Genomic DNA, 18,833 nt, shown 5'->3' with positions numbered 1-18,833 from the left:
GGGGCTGGGGGTTGGAGAAGGGGTAGGGAGTTCCAGGGGGCAGTCAAGGGACAGGCAGCAGTTGGATAGGCATGGGAGTCCCAGGGGACAGGTAGGGGGTGGGGTCCTGGGGGAAAGTTGGAGGGGGCAGTTGGGGACAAGGAGAAGGGAGACTTAGATAGGGGCTGTGGTCCCAACTGGCAGTTCGAGCAGGGGTCTTGGGAGGGAGCAATCGGGGGACAAGGAGCAGCAGCATTTAGATAGGGGGTGGGGTCCTGGGGGGCAGTTGGGCCAGAGGTCCGGGGAGGGGGCAAACAGCGGCTGCATGCCGGGATTCAAACAGCTCTGGGCTGCCCGCAGCCGTGGGGAGCCCTGAGCCCTTTAAATCCCAGCCGCGGCTGGGAATCTCTGTGGGCAGCCCAGAGCCCTCTGACTCGCGGCCGCGGCTGAGATTCAAAGGGCTCTGGGATCCCGCGCTGCGGCAACCTAGAGCCTTTGATTTCCAGCCGCGGTTGGGATTTAATGGGCTCTGGGCTCCCGTTGCTGCGGGCAACCCAGAGCCTTTTAATTCCTGGCTGTGGCTGAGATTCAAAGGGCTCTGGGCTGCCCCCAGAGTGCCATGTGCGAGGGATTTAGAATGAGTGAGGCATGCGGCCCGCCGCCCGTATGTTGTGCAGGCCTTGCTTAGAGAGTTGTAGTAATAACAGCAGCAAAGAGTCCTGTGGCGCCTTATAGACTAACAGACGTATTGGAGCAGGAGCTTTTGTGGGTGAATCCCCACTTCGTCAGATGCACCAATAGTCCCATATGGGCTAGTGGGCAGGATTCCTGGTTTTCACCCAGGGGGCCTGGGTTCAACTTCTGCTGTGGGAACCGTGCAGAGCTTTTGCCCAGAGTGGAGACAGGAAATGAAAGGAACAGGAAGGGATCCTGCCAGCAGGGGAGTTGGACAGTGTGGGGAGGGGATCCCAGAAGTGGGGGTGGGGGGCAGTGGTCTGGGGGGAGACCAGGGAAGGATCCCAGCAGTGTGGGAAGTTGAGAGCACAGGCCTGGCATGGGGACTGGGGAGAGTGAATGTGTCCCTCTAAACCCATCAACTGCAGACTAGGCAGGACTGGAAGAATTATGTATTTGTTGGTAAATGTCAATTTCTGTGTAAACACACAACCCAATGGCAAAATATTTCCATCGGTAATCATCAAAACTGACCAATGGGCAGAGTAAGAAACATGCTTCTTGAGAACTTACCCTGTTGTAGAAGCAGCAGTGATCTGTGTGCTCCATATAACCTGTATGCCCAAAAGGTCTGTTACACTCCCCCCTCCCCCGCCCCGTCTCCTCTCCCTCTCTGAATGCCTGTGAAGTGGCTTTCCCCCTCCCCCCCCCCTGCAATGCTTGTGGGATGAAGGGGCTGGTTGAACAGCGGGAAGATCAGAAGAGCTCCTAGATAGACAAGGTGTCTGGGACTCTCATTAGGCAGCACTCGCACACCCAGAGCATGGACACTGCATGGACACTGGCTGAGGTGGAGTGTGACCCACCAGATGCAGCCAACTCATCTCCAGTCACAGGCCATGAGGAGCAGGTCCTTAAAAGGGGAAGGGGCCCTGTGCTCAGGAGTCACTCACAAGCTTGTACCTCCAGTGAATGCCCTTCGCCCCGACCGCCTGGCCAGTGGTTCGCTGCGTTACATTCCATCGTCCCTCGGGAAGACTTACCTCCATCGCACCATCCATCGCGGCACTGGGGGACACTTACCCTAAAGGATCCTGACATCTCCAGTGCCAGGCCTGTCCTGGGAGCGTGAGTATGCAAGTGTGAGTGTAACCCCCCCCATCCCTTCTTTTGAGCTTAGCTATCAATATAATAAATGTGCTGCTTTCTGCCAAACTCTGGGGGGTCATTAGTCCTCCCTACACTTACTAGCTGGCCCAATTTTGGGTAACAGAAGCAACATTGCTGGGTCTGTCATTGTACCAAAGGGGGAGATGGTTGTCTATAAAGGAGGGTGAAGACTAAATGCATCCCATGAGGATAGGATTCGAACCCATGCATGCAGAGCACAATGGATTAGCAGCATCACCTTAACGACTCGGCCACCTCATCCGAGCTGTCAAGAAGTGGACAGGAAGAGAAATCTAAGGCCGGCAGAGATAGGGCCACTAAGGAGTTTTTAAATACTAAGCATAAGCAGGGGATGAATGAGCTCCCCCCTCACATCTAGTGAGGAGCTGGGGGAAGACTTCAGGAACAGGCCGTGTTTGCACAGACACCCCTACTCTGCCTAGCTATGCAGCATGAGGGGGCAGCTTCCCCAAAAATGACCAGTTTGGGATGGGGGTGGGTTACACATCACTTTAGGATTGAGTGGAATGAAATGTTATTCTCCTTCCTGTACGAGTGAAGGGCAGCAGAACGTACCTAGGCCGTCCTGACGGAGGGGTGGGTGGGTGAGGAATCACTTTCATTGGACTGCAGAGAAGTGATTGAGGACATCACCCTAACCCAGTGGTCCCCAAACATTTCACACTGCGCCCTCGTGTCCATGGCTGTGGCCCCTCGGAAGCCGCGGTCGAGAACCGGGGGGGGGTGTGGGGCGGTTGTTTGGTGGGGTGTGGGGTGGGGACTGGGGTATGGGGGTCGCGGCCGGGCTGGGAGCCTGGGGCCCCGGCTGTGGGTGGGGTTGGGGAAGAGCTGGGGCAGAGTGGGGCTGAGTGGGGCTCCCTCCCTGCCCTCCATGGGGTCTGGCTCAGGCCCTGAGGTGCCCCATCAATCTTCCTGTGTCCCCCTAGGAGTCCTGCCCCACATTTTGGGGACCACTGACCCCTACTCGCTAAGCAGGGGCTGGTGATGCCAAAGCCCAGGGAAAGGGAGAACAAGTGCAGGGGCCCCAGCACCGAACCCTGCCCCCACTTCTGTGTGTGGCTCCGCCCCCGTCCACCCACGGCCCCACCCACTGTCACCTCTGTTCCACCCTTCCCACTGACCCCACCCTGTCACTCCTTTACCCCGGCCCCGAGACCAGAGAAGCTCTGTGCCCTGCTGCAGCCCCCGGGCCGTAGCAGGGAGTGGGAGCTCCTGCAGCCCTGGGGCTGACATGGGGGAGACTTTTCCAGGGGGGCCCAATTTGGCCAGGGCCCCTAGTCATGGGCCCCACTGTCCCCTTGGCGACGCAAGGTTTGGGGAGGCTGAGCCCCCCCAAGCCTCCATTACCAGCCACCCAGGCTACCTCTGCTCAGTGGGTGGCTAGTCTCCCTGTGTCTCTGCTGTTCGTGCTGGGGAGCCCAGCCGGTCTTAGGGGTGGGGCCCACGGCAGCCGCCCAGGGCTCCAGGGGGTCAAAGGGCACCGTGTGGCCGTGCAAAGGTGCTCACTGCTCTCCCCTGCCCCAATGCTCCTCCGTGGCCCCACAGAGGCTGGGGGGAGCGAGGAGCAACACTATGTGCTCCCTGCGTCCTGGTCACTTTCCCCACCTGGGCTGGGCTGTGAGGGGTTCTCTGCCCTCCCCTTATGCAGCCCGGCTGAGGAAAGTGACCTGGATGCAGGGAGCTCAGATGATGTCCCTTCTCACCCCCCCTGCCCCTGCTAGGGAAGGCTGGTGTGTGGTGTCTCCATGGCTGCACTTTCAGTGATGCAGGTTTCTTGATCCCATTGTTTCAGTGGCATCCTACTAGATAAAATTGAGCAAGAAATGCTTCCCAGGGGTTTTTAGGACTGGAATTGCTATTTTCAACAGTCATTGCCATTTTTTTCTAGTTTTGTTTGTTTAAAAGGAAGACAGTGATATTGCACTGGCAAATTCCCCATAGAAACAAAGAATAATAAAGGCACCTCAACTTTTCCTCATTTATGGAGGACAGTCTTACAATATGCATCCAGATCTCCTCCAATCACACAAGCTGAAAATTGTTCCACTTTACTGCAGTTCTGTAACCATGCGGGAACCAGTCCTGTCTGTGTTCTGTGCACATCCAAAATTCCTGCTGAATGATCTGTCCTGGGAGCAAGTTACCAGTGACCCAGGGCTGGGATGGAAGGAGAGTGCAGGGGTGTGTGTGGGGGGGGGAGAGCCCAGTGACCCAGGGTTCAGGCAGCAAGGGTTATGGGGAGCCCAGGGCTGCGGTGGGGGCAGCCAAAATGTTTTTTCCTTGCGGCGGCAAAAAACCTCGCGCTGGCCCTGCCTCCACAGACCATGAGGTAGGCAGGAGCGGATCATTATTATCCCTACTCGAACGAGGGAGAAGCTAACACTGAGAAAGGAGAATTGACTTGTCTTAGGTCACACAGCCAGTCAGTGGCAGAGTTGGGAATAGGACCCAAGAGCCCTGATTTTCAATATACCTGCCCTGGAAATTCCCACTACATGCATCCGACGAAGTGGGTATTCACCCACGAAAGCTCATGCTCCAAAACATCTGCTAGTCTATAAGGTGCCACAGGACTCTTTGCTGCTTTTACAAACTAACCATCAGATCTTGAATTTCAGACATTGAATGACCTGAATAAAGTGCTCTGTGATGAGCTCCAGACCTACAACAGTGCACAGGAATTATTCAGCAAGTATTTGAGGAGAACTGCAATGTTAGAGAGAATCATGAACTGCTCAGATACAATTAATGCAGAGAACAGCAAAATTCATCAAACATAGAACTGGTTCTGACTTATTTCCTTGGTCTTAAAAGAGACCAACAAGGACCTGAGTCTCCTCCCTGTCAATAACCCCCTGCTCAGCCAATCAGGGTAGAGACTGAGGACGGGAGGCGGAGGGTTCTCACCAGAGAACCCAAAGGATGGCCCAGGTCACTGGTGGGGATCACTGCCCGAGCACTATTTTAGCCCCACATTTTTGGGTGGACCTCCCACAGTGGGAACTGCAGAGCACTCCCCTGCAAAAGATGGATCATTCTGAACAGGTTTCACACCTCGAGGAGACTCTTACCTTCTAAACAGGGACGGCTGTTTTCTAGTAAAATCACTAAAAGGGAAGGAGAAAACTTGAAAGAGATTCCTCCTGGCGCTCACGTCCGTGAACCCGAATACTCACTCAGTCCTCAAAGAGAGACCTGGAGAAGGAGACTTGCTGAAGCAAAGCCACAGGGGTCTCTGAGGTTTCCCTGGCCCCTCGCCCCTGTCCTGCCTGGCTGATGTCAGCATCTCTCTGTGAGGTCACTACCTCCCCACCACCGTGGACCAATAGTCTGAGGTCCTGCCAAAGGCCTTTGTGATGTCACTGCCACGCCCCTCCCTTGCTGGGCTAATGTCCTGCCCTGGCCAGGCACTTTGGAGGTTTGAGCTACTCCTGGGGATCACCCCACTCAAGGAGCATTCGTTCTAGGCAGCAAGCCGGCTAGACAGGGAAACATCAGACGCTGCTCCCAATGCTGCACTCGGTTTTTTAGAAATTAGTCGACTTTATGGCCAGAAAAGACCATTAGAGCATCTAATCTGACCCCCTGCATATCACAGGCCTCCTGTATGACACAAGAGCTACTTTGGGGGCAAACACATTCCAGAAAGGCATCTAGTCTTCATGAAATGACATCAGGAGATGGAGAATCCACCACTTTCCTTGGTAGCTTGTTCCTGGGATCATCCTCGCTGTTGAATATTTGTGCCTTAGTTGTAATACAAATTTGTCTCTTTTCATCTTCCAGCCATTGGGTCTTGTTATTCCTTTATCTGCTGGATTAAAGAGCCCTTTAATACCAAATCTTTTCTCTCCATTTAGGCACTTCAACACTTCAATGAAGTCACCTTTCAATCTTCTTTTGATCAGCTAAACAGGTTGAGCTCTTTCAATAGCTCACTAGAAGGCATTTTTCTCCAGCCCTCAGAACCTTTGGTGGCTCTTTGCTGCCCCAGCTCCAATTTCACATCTTTTTCAAATGAAGACACCAAAATTAGAGGCAGTATTCCAGTATCAGTCTCACTGATGCCGTGTCACCTCCTGTGACGTTATTGACATAATCTGTAACTGTATAGATCACCCTTGCGACCACTGTTCTATATTTGCAGCCAATATTGTAGAAAGGTGTCGTGTAAGAGGTCTATGGAGAGGCTGATTGGCTGATTATAATGATGCTATCTCTAGATGTGTATCATTTTGTAGTTGATGTTATGAATATTGGCTCTATGCTGCCCGTACTTCAAACTTGTGCTCTGCTTCTGGGAACACCCCAGACAAGTTGGTGTCAGTTCTGCCTAGCCTGCTTAGTGGCCCATTAAGGACCATCAGCTATACAATCAACCCATTGAGAGAAGGCAGATAAGCCTTGTGACTCAGCAAGGTCTGCAGGACCTGCCTATGGAGAGAACTCTAAGGTTTTTCTGTGCCACGTGCTGGACAGAGTGTCCTTGGGACAAAGAAAGGAAAGACCACATGGCAAGAGGCTAGAAAAGGCTGATGCCTCGTCTCCATCTTGTTTTCAATCCTGCTTCATGTCTCTGGAGGGACTTTGCTACAAACTGAAGCTCTGTACAAAGGACTGAATGACCCATCCCAGCTGTGGACGGACTCCGGAGACTTGATTTGAACCTGCAGTTTATGCCATCACTGCTACAAGCCTGAACGAAGAACTTTGCCATTACTGTGTGTAATTAATTCCTTTAAAAATTTTAACTCTCATCTATATTTCTTTCTTTTTATGAATGAACCTTTATATTTTAGATGTTGTAAGGGAAAATCCAGTGTTATCCAAGGCCTTGTAGGCCCAGGCCTCATGTCAAGCTGCCAGGGCCGGCCAGACAAGCCAAGCAGGGGCACGGAGGAGACAGTGGAAAGTCCTAACAGTCCCCGACTGAAAATTTTTTTGTAATATCCCTACTGTCAACACGTAACCGCATAGAACAGATAAGTAAGAACAGGAAAAGCCTAATATGGAAGAAATTTACTCCTGCTCCAATCAGCATTAACTTTGCAATTTTTTTTAGCAAAATAATAAGGAAATGATGTATGTAACTTGCATATTACGATTGTGGTTTTAAGCTTTATAAGGCTGTCTGTAACCAGCTTCGGGGAGGCCGTTTCCATAACGGTTCTCCCCTGCGTGCTTCTAATCAATAAAAGGCCTTAAGCTGATCTGATTGAAAACACAACACATGGATCAATTTTTCCATAACAACGCTAAAGGATTTGCAAGAGCGTGATTTGTGGGTAAGATCTGACTTGTCTATTGACCTGCATCTGTTGCTTGGTCCTTTGGGGTCCTTTGAGAGAACCTGTTTTCTTTTACTGGGGTTTTGGTTTTCATAACCATTCATCCCCATAAGGAGCGGGGCTGGGGATGATAGAAGGGAACTGGAATAGCTGAGGGAATTGCTTGTATGATGTCCGATTGGCCAGTGGGGTGAAACCAAAGTCCTCTCTGCATGGCGGGTGTGACGTGCTTTAATAGTGAAGGACACCCAGCCTCGGGCTGACTGCCCTGCTCCAAGCAATTTGTCCTGAATTGATACTCTCAATAGCGTCCTGCCAGTGGTTGCATCGTTACAGGGGTTGTCTGGGATTACAGCTGGGAACTCTCCGAAGCTCAGGATGCGCTTCCTCAGCTAGGGGAAGTACGTAACCCACACACCTCCAGGGGGTGGTGGGGTGTCCCAGCTAGTGGCACCGAGATCACTTAGAGGGAGCAATAAAACCTGTCTTCTCTACAGCCCTCGCTAACAGCCGGGTGGCTTTTAGTTCATGCTGTAGAGGCCCCCACACTAAGCTCCAGAGGTCCCCGGTTCAATCCCACCCACCACCTCATCACCAGCCTGGATCTGTCAACATAACAGAGGCAGCTGCCACCCCAAGGAGAGAGCTGCCACGCCACGCCCGGCTGAGAAGAGGTACCAAGCAGTGTAACTGCAGGGTTAGCCAGACCATTCAGTAACATTATCGCTCTATTTATAAAGCCTTTGGTTAGTGGCAAATCATGAGACTTATCCCTCCCTGCTGTTATTCCACTGACTCCAGTGTCTCTTTCCCCATTTCTGGTTCCAAGAAAATAAATTAAAACAACCTTCAGAACTAACATGCTGTGGGAAAATTTAAATGTTGATAGCTCAAATAATTCAGTTTCTTCTGTATCTTGTGTGTGTCTATCTGCTTTGTGTGTGTGACCGGTGGAGCTTTTTGTTTGCTCCTGGCAGGTGCAACCATGTCAGATTTGTCTGTGGGGAGGGGCCAGAGAAAACAGACACCCTGGCCTTCGAGGTTGGGGTTAGGCAAAGGAATAACAACCCTGTCCCATAAAAAACAAAATATGTTACAGAAACAGCGGTAGGAACAGTGCTAGAGAAACTGGTAAATATTCACAGTGCCCAGGCTTGAAGTAATCGGAAACACAGAATTCAAAAAGCAAAGCTCAGGGGCTACTGGGGGTTTATTCTCTGAGCTTAGCCGTGTGCTATAGCACAGGGATCACTTTTGGAAGTCTCCCATCCCACAACGGGGGAAAGGAAAAGGATTCTTAGGCTCTAGCACGGATTGAAGGAGGATGGTGATGGGGAATAAGGGAATCCCTCTGACCCTAACTACATCTGTTGTTACAATGGGTGAAATGACATTTTTCCCTATCCCTGCCCTGTTCCTGCTCTTTTTAAGTGTGGAAAATGATACTAAAAATATCTGCTCCCCAGCACAACCTGAAGCAACATCACAGCAACTGGGAATGAAACAATTGGTTCCCCAAGGGAGAACTCGATGACTAACAATTGCTGTGAAATGGGGGAACAGTATAACCGTGATGCTCAGGGTTTGTTTAGACTAGTGAAAATGATGGAGTTTAGGTCAGGTCAAGGGGAAAGCTAATGGCAACCACTGCACCTGGGCTGCATCTGCACTACAAATGTTTACATTAAGATCACTAACTTGAGCAGCCAACCTCCTGTACAGCCCTAGTGGCTGTCAGGCACAGGTAGTTTTTGCCTCAGTGTAGCTTGTTGGGATCAAACCTCTCTCCCCCCACCTGGAGCTGATGAACATTCCTGGCAGGAGGGACACACACTCCTTCGACTCAAAGGAAAGGAGGTGATAGAAAAGATCACAGGACTGACCCCAAAGAAGGGTGAGCTGCAAAAGGCAGAAGCAGGCAACTGATCTGGTGGAGCTGACACACCACGGTGAAGATGGTGCAAAAATCACTATGTGGGAATTAGCAAATGTAATTAAAAAAAACCAAACTTTGGCCAGCCCTAGTCAAGGGATTTATAACAATTCTCTCTCATGTGGATTTTGTGATGTCTCATAAGGCTTGTGCGCTGACTGAAGCTTTTCCCGCACTCAGAACACGTGTAGGGCAGCTCCCCTGTGTGGATTCTCTGATGTGTGATAAGGTGAGAGCGCCACCTGAAGCTTTTCCCGCACTCAGAGCACTTGTAGGGCGTCTCCCCTGTGTGGATTCTCTGATGTGTGATAAGGTTAGAGCTCCGCCCGAAGCTTTTCCCGCACTCAGAGCACTTGTAGGGCATCTCCCCTGTGTGGATTCTCTCATGTCTGATAAGGTCAGAGCTCCACCCGAAGCTTTTCCCGCACTCAGAGCACGTGTAGGGCATCTCCCCTGTGTGGATTCTCTGATGTGTGATAAGGTTAGAGCTCCGCCCGAAGCTTCTCCCGCACTCAGAGCACGTGTAGGGCGTCTCCCCTGTGTGGATTCTCTGATGTCTGATAAGGTTTGAGCTCTGATTGAAGCTTTTCCCGCAGTCAGAGCACGTGTAGGGCGTCTCCCCTGTGTGGATTGTCTCATGTCTGATACGGTCAGAGCTCCGCCCGGCTTTTCCCGCACTCAGAGCACGTGTAGGCATCTCCCTGTGTGGATTCTCTGATGTCTGATAAGGTTTGAGCTCTGAAAGAAGCTTTTCCCGCACTCAGAGCACGTGTAGGGCGTCTCCCCTGTGTGGATTGTCTCATGTCTGATAAGGTGAGAGCTCCGCCCAAAGCTTTTCCCGCAGTCAGAGCACGTGTAGGGCGTCTCCCCCGTGTGGATTCTCCTATGTGTGATAAGTGTTGAGCGCCGATTGAAGCTTTTCCCGCACTCATGGCACATGTAGCGTCTCTTCCAAGTTGATTCTGTTGCGTGGAATAAGGGTTGAGTCGCTACTGTAGTTTTCCTCTGGCCTCTGCTGAGTCTCACAGGCTTTTGTGTTTTCTGGGACTGCACACCTCCTGGAAACATTCCCTTTGTATCTTCCTGATATCATCCAATGTGGATCTACTTGCACAGTGTCTTCCTGCTGGGGTTTCTCCTCCTCGTTCTCACGCACCAACCCATCGCCGGATGGGCGACAGAGAGAATCCACACATAGGTCACTCCCTGTGCCTCAGACAAAGGACCTGGCCGAGAGAGGAATGGAACAAGGGCTGAACAAACCAAAATATATGTAAAAGCAGCAAAGAACCAGACTAACACGGCTACCCTCTGATACAAAATATATGTGGGAGAGATCAAGCCTATCAGGTGCTGATTTTCCCAAACCCTTCCACAGAGAAGAGAGGAAGGCATCAGTTCTGGGTCCTCATTGCACCATAACTCTCAGGGGAAAGTGAGATCAGGGAGGGACCTGCTGCCAGTTGTCAGTCAGAATAGGAGGGAAGGCATGAGTGAAATCTGCCATAATGATTCCACATCTGCAGGAAACAATCCTGACCTTGAAGAGCTCACAGGGTCTTTGTAGGGCATCCCAAATGTTTCCTGCATTCCTAAGCAGTTGTTGAGTTGTTTAACCAAGTCCTCACCTGCGAAGGCAGCTCTCGGGACCACTTCTTTCTCAGAGCCCTGGAGGTCTGGGACCCACGGTTCTTCCCCTCGTTCCAGCTGCGAGATCACATCAGGTTTGGAAATTGGAAAGCCTACTGCAGGCAAAGAAAACAAGGGAGGTCAGTGGAATTTGTGGGATACTTGTCACAAAGAATATTCCATAGTTTTAACCCCATCTCATTTTTAGGCAGTATCATCTGTAGCCCTCAGGATTCATCTGCTTGCCTGCATCAATATCTCTTTTCTAATAAGTACAGTATAGTGATATTTTTAATATGAATTAATAAACCTATGTTTGGCTGTAATGCAAGAAACCTACAGGCCAAAAACCTGCATTTTAAGCTAAAGCAAAGTTAGCATAGCTATATCCTGTGCCCTTTTACCCAGAAAAGGAACTGTTTTTCCTATGCTCAAATAAAGTGCCTACGCTTAGGTCTAAGACCCTTTACCGAGACCAACAGACAATGAAGAATAGTAAATGGGATTTTTCAAAGTTGTACTCACAGACTTAACAAGTACCCCACAAATGCGCAGATATCTGCCATCCATACGCACACACATACTAGCCTATGGAGTAAGCGTACCCTAACATTTCTATGGGGGAAGACTGAAATTTGGGCATAAGAGGAAGGATTTCCGGCATTTATTTCTATAAAAAGAGGTAACCTACCTCTTTTTACCCGCACCTTGACCTCTCCTTCTTCTCTACACTTCACCATCTTCAACTACGTATTCATGTTATGCATCTACGACAGCTATTAACCAGTAATAGGCCGCACTTATTTTCTTTTCAAACTTCAAGTTCAAAAGGAACTCGCTAAGTTTGGTCTCTCTAAATTTTATTTTAATTTGTGTATTAGATTATTTAGTTGAGCTAAAAAGTAAATTCCAAAGTAGCTTTGAAAGCTCTTTACATTAGTTTCCCTTGCAAGAGCTGTGAAACCAGAACTGCCAGAGGTGAGGCAAACACCAGTTTATCAAAACAGGGTGTGAATATTAACCAAAGTTTGCAGCACATAATATTGTATCATCATATGTATCTCCTGAATAACAGTAATACAATTATAACTCTGTAATTCTACGTGTTTTACAATTTACTTACTATTTCATTGATTTTAATAAAAAGTCTTTATGACTATATCTGTCTCCGTGTGAGCTTTCTGTCATACCCCCGAAGGTCCCTTTATCAATTCTGCGGAACCTGATTCGAAACACGAACTTTTATCTTCTGATCAAACAAATTGGCGAGCCTAAACTCATATTAATTAATATAAATTATTAAGTATTATTATTAATTAATTAAAATAATTACAATACACATTAAATTAAGTTGATAAATCAAATCAACATTACTAACTACAGGCCAGTCAGTCTCACCTCAGTCCCTGGAAAAATCATGGAACAGGTCCTCAAGGAATCAATTCTGAACCACCTAAAGGAGGTGAAACTGATCAGGAACAGTCAGCATGGATTCACGAAGGGCAAGTCATGCCTGACTAACCTAATTGCCTTCTATGATGAGATAACCGGCTCTGTTGATGAGGGGAAAGCAGTGGATGTGCTATTTCTGGACTTTAGCAAAGCTTTTGATACAGTCTCCCACAGTATTCTTGCCAGCAAGTTAAAGAAGTCTGGGCTGGATGAATGGATGGTAAGGTGGATAGAAAACTGGCTAGATGGTCGGGCTCAACGGGTAGTGATCAATGGTTTCATGTCTAGTTGGCAGCTGGTATCAAGTGGAACGCCCCAAGGGTCGGTGCTGGGGCCGGTTTTGTTCAATATCTTCATTAACGATCTGGAGGATGGTGTGGACTGCACCCTTAGCAAGTTTGCAGATGACACTAAACTGGGAAGAGTGGTTGATACGCTGGAGGATAGGGATAGGATACAGAGGGACCTAGACAAATTAGAGGATTGGGCCAAAAGAAACCTGATGAGGTTCAACAAGGACAAGTGCAGAGTCCTGCACTTAGGACGGAAGAATCCCATGCACTGCTACAGACTAGGGACCGAATGGCTGGGCAGCAGTTCTGCAGAAAAGGATCTAGGGGTTACGGTGGACGAAAAGCTGGATATGAGTCAGCAGGGTGCCCTTGTTGCCAAGAAGGCTAATGGCATTTTGGGTTGTATAAGTAGGGGCATTTCCAGCAGATCGAGGATGTGATCGTTCCCCTCTATTCAGCACTGGTGAGGCCTCATTTGGAGTACTGTGTCCAGTTTTGGGCCCCACACTACAAGAAGGATGTGGATAAATTGGAGAGAGTCCAGCGGAGGGCAACAAAAATGATTAGGGGGCTGGAGCACATGACTTATGAGGAGAGGCTGAGGGAACTGGGATTGTTTAGTCTGCAGAAGAGAAGAATGAGGAGGGATTTGATAGCTGCTTTCAACTACCTGAAAGGGGGTTCCAAAGAGGATGGATCTAGACTGTTCTCAGTGGTAGAAGATGACAGAACAAGGAGTAATGGTCTCAAGTTGCAGAGGGGGAGGTTTAGGTTCGACATTAGGAAAAACTTTTTCACTAGTAGGGTGGTGAAGAACTGGAATGGGTTACCTAGGGAGGTGGTGGAATCGCCTTCCTTAGAGGTTTTTAAAGTCAGGCTTGACAAAGCCCTGGCTGAGATGATTTAGTTGGTTTGGTCCTGCTTTGAGCAGGGGGTTGGACTAGATGACCTCCTGAGGTCCCTTCCAACCCTGAGATTCTATGATTCTATGAACACACCCCAAATAAGGCTACGCATCCCAAGGCCATCTTCCTTGGCTCAAAGTGGCAGACAGAGAATAGTAGATGGCCCATGCCCTGAAGAATTTACAATCTAAATCAGGGGTAGGCAACCTGCGGCAGCGAGCTGATTTTCAGTGGCACTCACACTGCCTGGGTCCTGGCCCCTGGTCCGAGGGGGGGCTCTGCATTTTAATTTAATTTTAGATTAAGCTTCTTAAACATTTTAAAAACCTTATTTATTTTACATACAACAATAGTTTATTTCTATATTATAGACTTATAGAAAGAGACCTTCTAAAAACGTTAAAATGTGTTACTGGCACACGGAACCTTAAATTAGAGTGAATAAATGAAGACTCGGCACAGCACTTCTGAAAAGTTGCTGACCCTGATCTAAATAGACAAGACAGACACAGAATGGGGTAGAAAGGGCTAGAACCCACTGTTAGAATAGACATTCAGGCCTGCCTGTAAAGCCTATAGTTTAAGAACTTAGGGTATTTTTATCACTTTGTCTTTATACCCCTGTAACTAGCTAAGAATCAAAATCTCAGTCCGCCTGTGTATGGGCCTTCTCTCACTGTGACAGTCTGAGGCCTTGTTCTTAGGCTAAGGCCTTTGGCTAAGCAGCAGGGGCAGCCATAAGCTGGGAAGCGAAGGGTCACATCCTCACATCCCAAACCAGTCACACTGAAATAAGATGCTACTGGGCTGTTAGGAAGATGATCCTGTCCTGATAGTGCCTATCACCACCAGATAAAGAAACAGATCTTAAGATGGCAGGCCAGTCCTCGCCCACAGACAGCCTGCCAACCTGAAGCATATTCTCACTAGTAACTGCACACCGCATCATAGTAACTCAAGCTCAGGAACCAATCCATGCAACAAACCTCGATGCCAACTCTGCCCACATATCTACACCAGCAACACCATCACAGGACCTAACCAGATCAGCCACACCATCACCGGTTCATTCACCTGCACGTCCACCAATGTAATATATGCCATCATATGCCAGCAATGCCCCTCTGCTATGTACATCGGCCAAACTGGACAGTCTCTAAGGAAAAGGATAAATGGACACAAATCAGATATTAGGAATGGCAATATAAAAAAACCTGTAGGAGAACACTTCAACCTCCTTGGCCACACAATAGCAGATTTTAAGGTGGCCATCCTGCGGCAAAAAAACTTTAGGACCAGACTTCAAAGAGAAACTGCTGAGCTTCAGTTCATCTGCAAATTTGACACCATCAGCTCAGGATTAAACAAAGACTGTGAATGGCTTGCCAACTACAGAACCAGTTTCTCCTCCCTTGGTTTTCACACCTCAACTGCTAGAACAGGGCCTCATCCTCCTGATTGATCTAACCTCGTTATCTCTAGCCTGCTTCTTGCTTGCATATATCTACCTGCCCCTGAAATTTCCACTACTTGCATCCGACGAAGTGGGTATTCACCCACGAAAGCTCATGCTGCAAAACGTCTGTTAGTCTATAAGGTGCCACAGGATTCTTTGCTGCCTTTACAGAACCAGAGTAACACGGCTACCTCTCTGAATCTTAAGATGGTTAATGAAAACTTAGTCTGATAGCATCCGGTCTGGCAAGAAATCCCTTATCAATGGTTGTGGTTGTGAAACCCTCATTTCTGTATTGTTTTATCTTTATGGCCACCACTTTTACCTTGTTAATCAGTCTGGTTCTCTAATTGTTTCTGTCTGCTGCATAATTAATTTTTCTACGTGTAAGTTCATTAGGGCAGTGGAATATGCTTGCTTGGAAATAACCCCAATAAACATCGCATTATCTGTGCTTCAGACTTCTGGTCTTTTGCTGCTTGCTGTCTGCGTGACAAGAACCAGGGAAGTGGGAGGGTTAAGGAAAACCCTCTAACAAATGGACATGACCTGATAACCAAGAGGTGAGCCTTTAAGGAAGGTTTTAATACACTTTGGAACGGATCAGGATTCCCATGAGGACTGAGAGGGAGCGATGGTAAACACGCATTTAGATCCTTTTCTTGTTTTATATATTTTCCCCATAAGGCTGCAATGCCCTGGCTTTTAAACAGTCCTTGGGGGGTGCCCCTTGAGTGCACTAGACCCCCAAGGGCTCCCACTCTTCCACAAGGACAGGCCACTTAGCTTCAACACCTGAGACTGAGCCACTTCCTCGGTGCCCTTCCTCCACACTCCTCTCCACTTCTTCCCATTACTCTCAGCCAGCACCACCTGCCGGCACCTTGGGAGCTTCTTGTGTTCCCTCCTCGTCTCTCACTACCTCATCCCTCCCTGCTGCTTTTAGCTCTAACCCTGCACACACCCTCCCCATGTCCTGACACCCCAGAATTATCTACTCCCCCCTTCTCCTCCCCTCTCACAGCTCTGTTCTCCCTTCACCCGTGGGGTCCTGAATGGCAACACCTATACGCTCTCCTATCGAAAGAGGAGCTCATCTGACTGTCACACAAGCCATGCATCAGTCACACACCTATTTACTCAATTTAGAATTCTACAGGTAGCATATTTTCCTCTTAAAATGAGGAAAAGGCATGAAAGTTACAGTTATTAATATAGTTACTAATGTAGCCAATAAGGATACATTCAATGCAATTTTAAAATGTGTGACAGCACCAAAAAGGCACATGTCCAAAAATGATTCTAGTGGGTGAGAGATAAGGCAAAAAAAAGGGGGCAAGGAAACTTGTCAAAACTTGTATGACGAATAAAGGTATAAAGTTATTACTACTCAGGTTCTTCAGAGACCCCACAGCTTCTAATAACCCAGGGGACAGGACTCCTTACCCAGCGAGGTCACCGTCTCATAGTTCTCCTGCATGACATCCCTGTAGAGGGCTCTCTGAACAGGGTCCAGCAGAGCCCATTCCTCCCTGGTGAAATACACAGCCACCTCCTCGAAAGTCACCGGCCCCTGAAAGAGCAAGAGTCCAACATTCAGTACCTGCTGCCCCAGTCACAATCCCCTATTCACGGAACAGCAGCACCAGGTAAATGGAAGCTCCGGGAGGCACATGTTAACAGAGTCCCACCCCACCTAGCTTAGAGCAGCCAGGCAGCATCAGAGGGTAGAAAGAGAGTCTTTGTGTCTCCCAGCTGACAGACGCAGGCAGGGTCGTCACATTTATCACATACCTACTAGCCACAGTTTGATATAGGAGATGGGGCTGGCTCTGGACCCTACTAATGGCTCCCTGGTAGGAAACACTCTCCAAATAAAATATAAGGAAGAAAAGGGAAGTCAGTAGTAAAGAATATTAGTTAGAACAGGGTGTGACGAGGCGGTTCTGGCGGGACCTAACTGAGAGTGCCAATTCAGGACCAATTGCTCAAACAGGGCAGTCACAGCCCAAGCCTGGGGTTTTTCCACCTTTAAGGCAAACCAAACCAGCCAGACAAGAAGGACTTTGGTTTCACCCCACTGGTTAACCACAAGTCACACAAGCAATTTCCTTAAAAACTCCAGTCTCCCAGTATCACCACCAGTGCCACTCGTCCGGGGATGAATGGTTATAAAACCAACACCCCAGTAAAAGGAAAAGGTTCTCTCGATCCCAAAGAATCAAGCCCCAGACCCAGGTCAATATACAAATCAGATCTTACCCACAAATCACGCTGTTGCCAATCCTTTAGAATCTAAAATCTAAAGGTTTATTCATAAAGGGAAAAAGGTAGAGATGAGAGCTAGAATTGGTTAGATGGAATCAATTACATACAGTAATGGCAAAGTTCTTAGTTCAGGCTTGTAGCAGTGATGGCATAAGCTGCAGGTTCAAATCAAGTCTCTGGAGTACATCCCAGCTGGGATGGGTCATTAGTCCTTTGTGCAGAGCTTCAGCTTGTAGCAAAGTCCCTCCAGAGGTAAGAAGCAGGATTGAAGACCAGATGGAGATGAGGCATCAGCCTTATACAGGCTTTTCCAGGTGTAAGAACCTCTTTGTCCTTACTGTGGAAAATTACAGCAAAATGGAGTCTGGAGTCACATGGGCCAGTCCCTGCACTTTGCTGAGTTACAAGGCCTATCTGCCTTCTCTCCATGGGTCAATTGTGTAGCTGATGGTCCTTAATGGGCCATCAAGCAGGCTAGGCAGAGCTAACACCAACTTGTCTGGGATGTCACCCAGAAGCAGAGCACAAATACAAAATACAGACAGTATAAAGCCAATACTTATAACTTCAACTACAAAATGATACATACATATAGACAGCATAATCATAACCAGCAACCCATAACCTGGTCTTAGACACCTTAGATGACCCCCTTTACCTAAGATTTGGTGCCACTACAGGACCTTGGTTGCAAACCATGTTCTATATGGTCCCAGTTTATATCAATAACGTCACACAGGGGTAGGCAACCTATGGCACGGGTGCTGAAGGCAGCACGCAAGCTGATTTTCAGTGGCACTCACAATGCCCGGGTCCTGGCCACCTGTCCGGGGGGCTCTGCATTTTAATTTAATTTTAAATTAAGTTTCTTAAACATTTTAAAAGCCTTATTTACTTTACATACAACAATAGTTTAGTTATATATTATAGACAGAGAAAGATCTTCTACAAATGTTAAAATGTATTACTGGCACACTCAAAACCTTAAATTAGAGTGAATAAATGAAGACTTCTGAAAGGTTGCTCACCCCTGAGTTAGAAGGTCAGAATTGTAGAAAATTGGTAAGGGAAATCAATGACCAATCAATGAAAATAAGAAGGAAGGTTTGAAAAGTATATTAATCCTAACAATGATAGTGATAAATTACTAGACGGAAATGGCAGAATTATCAAAAATAATGCAGAAGAGGTAAAAGTGTTCAATAAGTGTTCTCTCCTGGATTTGGAGAAAAACAGATGCTGTCTGTATCACAAGATGTTGACGATGACACTCTTTCCATTCCAACAAGAACTCACAAGGACATTAAACAGCAGTTATTACAGTTAGACATGTTTAAATCAGCAGGTCTGGATAACTTGTATCCAAGAGTTTTTAAAGACCTGGTGGAGGAGCGTGGTGGACTATTAATGTTGATTGTAATTAGGACTTGGAACACTGGGGAATTTCCAGAAGACTGGAATTAAGCTAATGCTGTGCCAATACTAAAAGTGTAACAGAGATGATCCAGCTAATTACAAGAGTGTCAGTCTGATATCAATACTGAGCAATATAACGGAGCAGTCGATACTGGATTTCGTTAATAAAGAATTAAAGGAAGGTAATATAATTAGTACCTATTAACAAAGGTTTAGAGAAAATAGATCCTATCAAACTAACTGGATATCCTTATTAGATAAGATCAAAACTTTGGTTGCAGCTAATATTATTGATGTAATATATCTAGACTTCTGTCAGGCATATGACTTGATTCAGCACAATATTTT

At 47.9% G+C, this 18,833-nt stretch overlaps 1 protein-coding gene across 1 annotated transcript in view; it reads right to left on the bottom strand.

Annotated features, from left to right (window-relative positions):
• The window catches only part of LOC120381652 (zinc finger protein 91-like), a gene marked incomplete at its 3' end in the record, with an annotated part of 230,735 nt that extends 220,970 nt beyond the window's left edge, over positions 1-9,765 (bottom strand). The window contains exon 1 of the mRNA XM_039499792.1: positions 9,168-9,765. Within this exon, the coding sequence (XP_039355726.1) occupies positions 9,168-9,763 (596 nt within the window). The remainder of the gene's footprint in view (positions 1-9,167) is intronic.
• Between the last annotated feature and the right edge of the window lie 9,068 nt (positions 9,766-18,833).

This window comes from Mauremys reevesii, linkage group 14, assembly GCF_016161935.1.
Source record: "Mauremys reevesii isolate NIE-2019 linkage group 14, ASM1616193v1, whole genome shotgun sequence".
Lineage (NCBI taxonomy): Eukaryota > Metazoa > Chordata > Testudines > Geoemydidae > Mauremys > Mauremys reevesii.
The sequence above is the reverse complement of the archived record's forward strand: the minus strand, read 5'-3'. Positions and strand labels throughout refer to the sequence as shown.